The 10733-nt window shown below is 36.9% G+C and overlaps 1 protein-coding gene across 33 annotated transcripts in view; it reads right to left on the bottom strand.

The window, feature by feature from the left end:
• Nucleotides 1–10733, bottom strand: part of PPM1B (protein phosphatase, Mg2+/Mn2+ dependent 1B) — a 58558-nt gene that overhangs the window by 3337 nt on the left and 44488 nt on the right. For 14 of the 33 annotated variants that reach the window (XM_046938796.1, XM_015283687.4, XM_046938804.1 and 11 more), the window contains 3 exons: nucleotides 9966–10077; nucleotides 7066–7123; nucleotides 753–1778 (listed from right to left, as the gene is read on the bottom strand). In XM_046938796.1, the coding sequence (XP_046794752.1) occupies nucleotides 1473–1778; nucleotides 7066–7123; nucleotides 9966–10077 (476 nt within the window). In that variant the 3' untranslated portion in view covers nucleotides 753–1472. Of the gene's footprint in view, nucleotides 1–679; nucleotides 2109–7065; nucleotides 7124–9965; nucleotides 10078–10733 lie in introns of those variants that run through there. The other 19 variants (NM_001396772.1, NM_001396773.1, NM_001031052.2 and 16 more) reach the window with 3 other exon arrangements.

The following is a 10733-nucleotide window of genomic DNA, read 5'->3' as shown; positions in this document are numbered from 1 at the left end:
TGGCACAATTAATTACAACGCTAGCATCAGAAGACATTCCCCTTTTTTCATACCTGCCAACTTCCACACACAGACATGCTCTGCTCTTCAACTACACGAGAAAATTCACTTTTATGAGACACGAACCCAGTAAACCTACTACAATATAAAGACTTAAACATTACCTAAAGCCATACTACATCACAGCTATCAATAGATACCACTGCATCCACAGAATACAAAAAAAATACTCTACAGAATACTAAAACCTAACTCTTAAGATATCCCTCGTTCATCAGATATTCCCTCAGGCTCTGTTTCATTAAGGCAGTTAAATTTGTACCTATGTTGAACAAGGATGCTTTTATGCAATTGTCATGTTACAGACTGATTACTGACACAGCAATTCCAGATTTAACTTGTTAGCAGATTAGTTACCACCGCTGTAAATTCCCCACTATCATCCATGACCTACCCAAACGCACGTGTCATACACCAAAAGACAAGTAAAAGATTTGGTAGAAGGTAAACCTAAGTAGAACAACTTGTTTATTCGTTTGTGTTACTGATGCTTAAGTTGAAATTGAGAAATGTTGCCCAAATAGAAGATTAATGATGAGTGTGTCAAACTCAAAATTACTGAAATATTTGTAGAAACTAACAAACATCACAGTGAGTTAAAATGAGAAGCTATGAGAAGTTTCAGTGTCAGAAAGACAGCATTTCAAAGTAAGTTTATTACTTGCTTAAAAGAGTCAATATGCATACAGGTATTATTCCACAGCATATTCTTTATTTTCACTTCAACACAAACTCTTAGAACTATGTACTAACTCTAAGTACATTTTAATTTCTGTTTATACGTTATGCTACAACCTGGAAAATAAGAATACAGTCATCTAGAAAATAAGTATTTATGAACAGTGAATACAATCTAAAACGAAAAAACATACACATTTCAGGAAGGAAAAGTGACAAACTAAGACATCATAGCTTTTGTAATTTAGTTGTCATATAAACTATACACAGTTGAAATACAAACATGCAGTTATGATGCTGGGGAAAAGGATGGAAGTATTCATAAAATTCAAACCGTGTGCACAAAAGATACCATTCAGATGGGAATTATTTTACAACGAGCAAACATACCATCAAAATGTTCTTTGAGGACGTACTCAGATGCTTTTTGATTTTGTAATTTATTTTTGCATTAGCACGTTAGGTTCCTAACGGTGGGGGTCACAGGATTTAAAAACCAAATCTCACGTGGAACTTAACTGGCTGCTATAGAACATAAAATGCAACTACTGTAATATACAACAGTTTTCCAGCTTCTAAGGGAAAAAAGTATATTTACGTCAACAATCTGTACAAATAACTGAAACTGAAAACAAACAGACTTCTACGATAGATGTGACAAATGCTGAGATATAAACAAAAGAAAATATGCCAAGTGAAGAGAAGCATCAAATCCGCTACGAAAAACAAAGACATCACGTCTGTTTATCGCTCATCTCATTCATCCCTGAATCTTCACTTGAGCTCTGCATTTCAGCAAGGCGACTCCCAGATTCTGTGGGGCTGTGTGGTACAGGGTCACTGGGTCCAGCATGATTATCTGAAGCAGAAGCTGCAGCTGATTCAGCAGTGCACTCTTCTCCCTGCATCTTAGCTAGCCTGTAACTAGTCAGCATCTCTTCCAGAAGGTGGCGGTAGTTCCCCCTATGATTTATTCTCATTTGCCTGAGCGCTTCCACCAATTTTCCCTGCGTTCCACTTTCCTCGGCTTCGCCAGGGTCCTTTTTTTAAGATTCAAGACCCCAAAAAAATCAGCAGTTAAACTGGGATATTTTAGAAACACATTTAAAAAAAAAAAAACAGCTTTTCTGACTGAAAAAACATCAGCTTCCTTCTAAAGCAAGTACAAAAAACACCTTATAAGCAACATCTCAAAACATGTTCATTTTACACAACAAAATAAAAATGATACCTATTAGAACAGCATTGTCAATCATTTCAATTAGCTTTGAGCTGGACAGTGTCAAATGCTATCTCCTCCCAATAAACTCCATCTTTATTCAGACTGTCTCCCAGTGGGCACAGTTGATGTTCTCCACAACTGCGATCAGCTGTGAGACGGTACAAAATGTGAATATTAAAGCTTCTTCAGCCAACAGGTCAATATCTTTAACTGTGTATTCCTCACAGCCAATGGCAAAGCAGTTCTGTGAAAAACATACTAAAAAGAATAGGCAACTCCTTACTGCTAACAGTTTAACTGAAGCATCACATCAAAATAAATGCTCCCAAGCGTGCTAGAAAACAATCTTATGTTAAAGACTGGCTTTTGCATGCCTGATGCTGCCAAGAAAAAAAAACAATCAGCTACTTATAGCACCAGGAATGGGGGTGTTTGAAGAATGCAAGATAGTGATTTGGGCAGATGTGTGATGTGTGTACTACACAGAAAAATTAACTGGTGGAACAGCCATTTGAAGTCAAATTTAGCAACCTGCAGCAAAAAAAAAAGCCTAAATAACAAGCATTGATTAAAGACTGTAGGTCTCTTCTGCAAAGCACCCATTTGGCTACGGGTCTTCAGAGAAAAGTCTATCACTGCTGTGCATCTTTGCTTTCTGCCATGGACTTGTACATCTGCCACATACTTAAACTTTCAAGTGCTAAAGCAGTACTGTCACTTTAAGGGAATAGCACGTTTTAAATTATTAATATCTAGCAAGTTATCAAACCAGACAAATGGAACTAGATCACTCAAAGCTGGCAGATTTTGCAACGGAGGCAAAATCCAGACTGCTCTCTTTTAATGCTGACCTCATTTTATTGTTACCTGGTCCAAAAGCTTCATAAACTAAACAAAGTATTGCAATCACTCATTTACAACTTAACAGCAGTGCTAAGACAGTATCTTGGGTTCAGTAAGAGTTTTTGATTCTGTAATGTTACTAGAATAGAAGCACTAAGAACGATTAGCAACGTTTAAGTTAAAAGGGGGCAATTTTAGCAAAAAATGGGCGTTACTGCATATAATGCCATCCCTCTAAGCCTAATTTGTTGCCTAAGTAGAGATGTACTTCCACTGTGGTTTCCTGGTCTCAGTTTCACATGTTGCAACTCCCAAGTACTACTGTTTTCACAGTCACAGAGATCTTCAATAAGAGCCCATTGAGGGGAAGTGAATTAAAGAAGGTATTTCTCATGCATTAAGTGAGACTCACCAAGCTGGTGAAAAATCAGAGTATCAACATGAGACTACAGATATATTCAATTTCTTAGATTTTTACAGAAAAAAAGCTACTTATATTTGTCTAGCTATTATTAAATAACGCAGTATAGATGAGGAATTATTTCTTTTGAAAGTTTGGAGAACATCTACATTGTGTAATTCCTCAGTTCTGCTCCAAGGTTGACATTAGCAAACAAACACTAATTTCACAATACTCAGATCTTTCACAGTTCTTTTGGGAGACTGAGCTTAATATTTTCACTCCTGTGTAACATGTCTGATGTTGGGCTATTTTGCACTTACCTCATCTCCCTCAGCACCAGAGGACAAAAACCTCTACATGTAACAGTAGGATAGAAACCACCTCTTTTACATATCTTACAATATGCATACATTACTACATAGATTTCTTGCTAATGGTGCCCCAAATTCTCTGAAAGCTAAGATAACCGTGCAAGTTAGCACTTGTCTTCCTTCATGTTCTAACTGAACTTAGTGCATCAGTGCAGCTGTATTTAACCCAAGCATTAAATTCTTACACAAGTTATACACAATTAAATTACTTGTATATAAAAGCCTACTATATATTAGGAACACTAAATTTACAATGTTTAAGCATGTAAGAACTTTGGCATTTTTAAAAGCAACCTGTCACAGCCCCTCATGACATCATTTGCTTCAGCAAAGTGCCAGAAAGTAAAGTAAAGGCAAGAAAGAAACACAACTTATCTCAGGCAAGATACTCAAACACAAAGCTGGCTTCAAAAAAAAGGTCACAAACTCCTGGCACAGTCAGTAACTTTGTTTCTCATTTCTAAATTACACATACCTCCAAGCAGCCTAACTGCACCGGGCAGTAAGAGCATTAAATATGGAAGAGATTTCTCTGATTTTACATAAACAAGAGTACAAGTCACCACAGCTATATCAGGAGCCTCTCTGCTGAAACACCAGCAGAGCTGCTGGTTGCAAGCCCAATGCAAGGTTCTCTTTGGCACCCAAATCTGTTCAATACTTACACAGTGGTGAGATGGGTAAAAGAAAAATTTAATGACTTGTATACCCTGAAGCCATGCTGCAATCTCTGAATGCTGCCACAGAAACGATTCTTTACTCTCACTAGTCTCTCACTCTACACAATACCTACTTATGTTAAAGATTCTCAGAAGACAAACCGAACAGAACACACATGTAAAGAACTAAAAGAAGATACTCCATGAATCACAAGCTCCAGTGGCAGAAACAAGTCTAAGCCAAGCACAATACTAATGGGTATCTGTGCAGTGCAAACTTAAAAGAAACCTTATCTAGAAAAAGATACTATCTCAGTTTTGATTTATATATTTTCTAAGAACTTATTTCTCAAGCTATTATAAAATAACACAGGGTTATTAGCTGAAATTGTTCAACACTAAGAAGTAAATACTTCAGAATGAAGCCACATTCTCCAACTGCAAACATTCTGGATGCTTTTTTTTCTTTTTTAACGTTTACTTGAATACACTGCTATTTTAACAATTACTTCACTACTTGAAAAGGTAAGAAAAAAAAGTCTCTGCCCTAATATAAAAACGCCAGGTTAAGATAGCTGCTAGTTCCAGCAGATTTAAGCATTACACCCACACTCTAACAGACAAGTATGCTATTAAATAGACACAAGGTATGGTTCTCAAGTTCAAGTCAGTGCACCTTCGTGCTCTGCAGATACAGAGCTTTTATCTCCAGCTTGTAATTTTTAGTATTAAGAACAACACTTGCTTCATACTACATTAGAACAGAAGCATTACTTAGATTCCAGTCTTTCATCATTGGTATGTCACTGTATGTTTCCTTCCTACCTTCACTTCCTGTTTAAATGTGAGATGTGTAGCAATGTTATCACAGTGCGTCGACATTGCATAACTCTACAGCTTCCTTCCCTTTTTTGCTCCCCCCTTGAACAGCCAGTTTAAAATACTAAGGGATCTCTAGCTAATACCTAGAACCAAGGACTGAACAAGAAAATCATAGGAGTCATGTTTTTGTCACCTTGTCACCTTGGAGATGGGGCCCCCACTGGGTTGGTCCCACTCTCAAAGGCAGCAAGATAAACGGTCCCTACTTGCTTGGAAACTACATACAGGAAGTGTAGCCTTCACCAAGTAGCAGCATTCTCCTCCCAAACTACTCTGGGTCAGAATCACTTGCTACCAAAATAAAGAATGTACTGACTGGAAAATGGTATCTGTAATTTCATCCAGTGTAGTGCTTCTAAAGTACATCATTCATATCGCTGCTGTTATTTTCACTCAACAGCAACAGAAGAAGTTTGCAAAGTAAACTGGAGCGTGCTCACATTTCACATTTAAGAAACCAAATTAAAAGGACTCCAAACAAATACACAGTGATTTTAAATGAAATCAGTGCCAAAGCTATATTCCATTCTGAGGACGTAACTTTCGTATTTACTTCAGTTACCTCATTTTATTAAATTGTAACAGATGTGTAAAAATTTCCTGGAGGGAGTCAATACACAAAAAAGATGCTGTCCTCCATGGCGGGGCTCTCAGAAAACATACATGGCTATTAAGAACTAAAGTTGAATTCTGAAAACATGCATCACCAAATCTCCTCTGGCAACTGACATTTCCACAGAGTCATCAGTATATAAAGTTTACTTTTACTTTAAGAAAAGAAATCACAACAAAATCAGATGAAACAAAAACCACTGTTTAGCTTGTTCTGGGGGTGCTGCTGCACAGTTTGATACAAATTAAATGAGAAATCTATACTTTTCATCAATTTTGAACAGCAACAACCAAAAAGTGAACGAAATAAAAATGGAGATTTCTTCTGTATTTGCTCTTTAACAAAATAGAGATGCTTCAAAAAGTTTCATAACTTTGAGAATAAATACACCAAAAAATACAGCCAAAGACACTAAGAAATACGCAAAGATAACTGTGGTAATGTTGTGCACCTTGAGACTGTGAATATGCAATTACCCATTTTAAAGTATTTATTATAAATGTGACTCTTCTCCAACACCACTGGCTGTAATGACCACATGACTGAGGAGCTTGTGGCCATCTCCAGAAAAAAGGAAAGAAAGAAAAATCTGATGAAGAATTTACTAGAAGATGAATTCTATCTTCGCAGATTGGTTCACATAAACTGTACAGGAGACAGCAGGTGTACCAACAGTGACCTTCTCAAATCCTTTACAATATACCACTGTAGTTCTTCAAGCAAATCCCGAAATGTTTTTTCAACAAGTTTAACTACTACTGTTATGAATTACTCTTTATACTACATTATGAAGAACCCCAAAAACAAGTTTGAAGTTACCACAAACCATACTGCAACATAAATATTTAAAACAACCTACTAGGAGCATGGCAGATGAATACAAATCTTTTTAGAAATCAGAACTGAATGAAAACAAAAAGCAGTTTAAACTGTTCTTAGGCCACTGCATACAGAGTATATATTTTCCTTAGCTATCCCAAAAGTAGTAAGTATTAGTCTTGTTATCAGTGTTCCAAAGTTTTCTACACTTCATGAAAAATGAGTATGCTAATGATAATTTTAACAGCAGTACACTATCATGTAAAAAAAAAAAAAACAACCCTACACTGTTGCCTGACAGGCTTGACTGAAAAAGTACCAGTCAGCTAGTTTGATGTCCTCGAAGTCAGAATTCTTTTCTATCAGATCCATTCAAAACAAGGTCAAAATCAAACTCTGTGCTCCAATACATATTTTGTATTATATCTTATTAGCAGTGATGTACAATTTTACTTAGTGTACGACACCAGCGTGATGTCCCAGTCAACAAATGAGGAATCAAAAGGGAAACTTACCCCCTCATTCTCTCTGTGTGGATTCAGTCTACTGTACACAGCTTCAATAATATTACGCCTAAAAAAGAGAAGTTTTTAAAGGTGTAAGCATAATAATAAGAGATTTCAAAAGTGCTGAGAACTTAGAAGTTTGAGTAGAACAATTAACTACTTCAGAACAGTTAGATGTTCTACCTTTAACCTGTCTCTTAAGGTGAAGCCTACTCTTTGTGTCTTCACACATTTTCCATATAATTTAGGAAATTAACAAAGTCAGAATTTGTAAAGACTGGGCAAGGCAAAACGCTCTTCTTATGTTATCCTCCCCACGGTTTATCACTTTACACCTTGAGAAGTTCCAGCTGCATAGTCAGATTTTGTCAAGAAGGAAACTCCAAGCTGAATTCAGGATGACCACCAATGTGCCCTCAATTAAGAAGATGGAAGATGTATTAGGTAAGCAAAGTCAGTCAGATCCCACAAGTGCAAGGAGGATTTGACAAGCCCTCAAAGATATCTTAACCCACAGTAAATTAAGTATTGGTTGGAGTACTTCTGACAGCAGAACTGACTTGAAGCAAAATCCTGACTGCTGAAGAATCTAGTATAACTCCTAGAGCACTAAGGTCAAAAAAGAAGGTCAATGCAGTTTTTGACTATTTACCAAACAGTGCTACCTGCTTTAGCATGCCACATCCATTATTCTTGAAGAAGTTACTCATAGAATTACTATTCTGTATTATGAGTTTGTGCAAGATACCTTATCTTCTTCTTGCGTGTTATACAGAATATATATGAAATTGCTTTCTTCCTCGGGTCAACAGAATGAGGTACAAAGTTATCAGCACTTGACAGAGCTTCACCTCATGCTTTCTTAAGAACTTCAGATAATTCTAGCAGCACAGCCAATTCCATTACTACTGTGACTAACTATTCTGAAACACCCTGCTACAGCCTCCAGAACTTCTAAGTGGATCCATTTATCTGTGGTCCTTCCATGATACTGAAACCATAGTGATTTCCCTTGTAACAGCAGGTCTCACTGATGAGGAAAGAGCTGGTCTAAAGAAAGCCTAGCACCAAATCCAAAATAAGATTCTTCTGAACAGTAAAAGAAAGTGTCACAAATAAGACACTCTTCGTAAGATGGAAGAAACATGCATCAGTTCAAAATTAACTCAACATGTTCAAAAATCATATTAATGTAAAAAAAAGACAAGAAAGAACACAACTTCCCCACACACACCTCAGTAACAGTCAATACCTTAAGAAGAAGTCTAGAAGGGTTGTGTGGCTGAGCTAACATGGGATCCATGAGCACTGATAGAACACATTTCTAGACAAATGAAACTCAATCTTTACACAAATGATACCAGGAAGGGTATTTAATGCCAGTGGAACGGCAGAAGTCTGATCAGTTGTGTGCACTATGGAGAGCAATAGTACATCATAATAATGTATTAGAAAACACCTGGACTGTCCAAATAAGGCTGCCACAGATGTAGCAGACAGTCATTGCAAAGGTTTAAAGTCAGGCTATTGGAAATATTCCATTTTTCACAATTCACTTCCATTCTTTCTACAGCACGTTTCTTCATACTTTCCCATAATGGGAAAATTCAGCAACAAGATGTTGCATGGAAATACTAGTGCCCAAGCAACAGTCACGCAGGATTACTGTTTTCTTCAGCAACAAATGGTTGTTTTTCTGCAGCACTTGAAGTTACTGGGAGAATCTGAGACAGGCCAGAAGATAGTCATGGAAGAATAAGCATAAAAGATAACACACCACAATCTGTGGTGGCCACAGCAGAGTTAATATATTTAGATCTCTGCTCTCAAAGAATGAAACAGTTCTGGTTTCCACACAAGTGAGATACTTGAGGAAAGTACACAGTGTCTGGAAAAGCACAGCTATTTCAGAGGAAGCTGGGTCCTGAGCAAACTTACTCAAGAGATATTGCACCGCATTTCTACAGCTAGAAAATGTTCCCTTATACTATGAGCTAGGATCAACTGTTACCTGTTACTGTTGTTAAAAGAGAAAAGGCTGTCAGCCAGACAAGCTCCTTCAGCAACTACTTTCAGCCAAGTCTAGGAGTTTAAACTGAAGTATTAAGTGTGAAATCCTTCCATCTCAGTAATAGCATACAGATCTCACAATTAAGAACATTCTCATGTTAGAACAGAAGTTTCAAGTTTTGAGTGGATAATTTGGAGTTGTGTAATCATACTTCTTCAAGACATTTATAAGTGAAGATTCAAAAATACTCAAGTAGTACACCATGCAGTTGTTATTGAGCAAGGTGACAAGATGCATCGACTCCCTGAGCAGTACCTCTGAATTCCTGGAATGTATACAGGTGGAGAAAAAGGTCCAGAATGTACAGGCACTTTTAAGGTTAGAAAAAATCTTAGCAAATGGTACTCATCAACAAGTGCAACCAGTGGAAATATAGATATCCACAAGTACACAGAGAACAGGACTTTATATGTTGAAAAATAAAACCAGACACTGATCCAAACTTATAATGGATACTGCATACTGGAGAGAGCATATTAGGAAAAATCCGATACGCCAATTGACCAGTTACATTATTGATAGTTCTTAATACAGTGAAGTGGTAGAGAGCTAAGAATAATTATATACACACATATAGATAAATTTATTTCTTTTAAATGCATCTGTGATAACAGTAAACTAGCACATTATGTCCTAAAATACGATCAATCTCCCTACTTACCTGTAAGGAATGAGATTAGTGATACAAGCGTTTACATGGTGCAGAAGTTGAACTAGCCTCAAATATAGAAAACAACCTTTATTGATTTGAGTCAATTACACTGAAAAAAACTTCAGAATATAGAAATAATCTGTTGCAGTGAAATAAAAGTTCAAGAAATTCCAGTACTGTACTTACTTGCCAGCTAAACCACCTCCTGGTGGTAAATTAGGAATATTCTCCGCAGATAAAATACGAATAACATGAGCAAGATCAGGCATTCCTTCTTCACCTGATTTCTCCATAATTTCTATTTTAAAAACAGAAGAAGTCCTTCGGTTACTGAATTAATACCAACCATTCCTTAAGACACTAAAATACAAGACAGTACTACTTTACCAGACAGCACGATATGCTGCACGTAAACAAAGTGTTTGGCTTTTTTTGTGTGTGTTGATTGTTGGTTTGTGTTTGTTTGTTTTTAAACTTCTTAAGTAAACCATATTTGCACAATTGAATAGAGGTATTCAAACCCATAGCCTGCATTTCCATTCATGCTTCTCGCAAATCTCTGTCAAAAACCCTGAAGCAGACTATGAACTGCACAAAATATCGCAGGGACAGCAGCTAGGAAGCTAGTTTCACACTAGGAAGTGACAGCTAGGAGCCTGTTTCAATTACCTTCCTATTGCACTGCAACACATACTCAGAAGTTGCATGCCAAAAAGCCAACACTTGCCAGGAATTCACTGTCATTCTTTATGGTATAGCATCATGTATTGTCAAAGTTCTCACTCTCCTGGACGAACTAAGACCATCAAGCAATTAGGTCAGACAAGTATAATGGACCATCATCACTCCAGTGGCCAAAAGAGAATATAGCACTGACACAATAGGTAACTGATAGTATGGTATTCCATTTTCCAAGCAGAAGTACACAGATTGCTCCAGAAGTAATGCCTCCTA

Source organism: Gallus gallus, chromosome 3 (genome assembly GCF_016699485.2).
Source record: "Gallus gallus isolate bGalGal1 chromosome 3, bGalGal1.mat.broiler.GRCg7b, whole genome shotgun sequence".
NCBI classification, from domain to species: Eukaryota; Metazoa; Chordata; class Aves; order Galliformes; family Phasianidae; genus Gallus; species Gallus gallus.
This window is presented reverse-complemented; position numbering and strand designations above follow the sequence as displayed.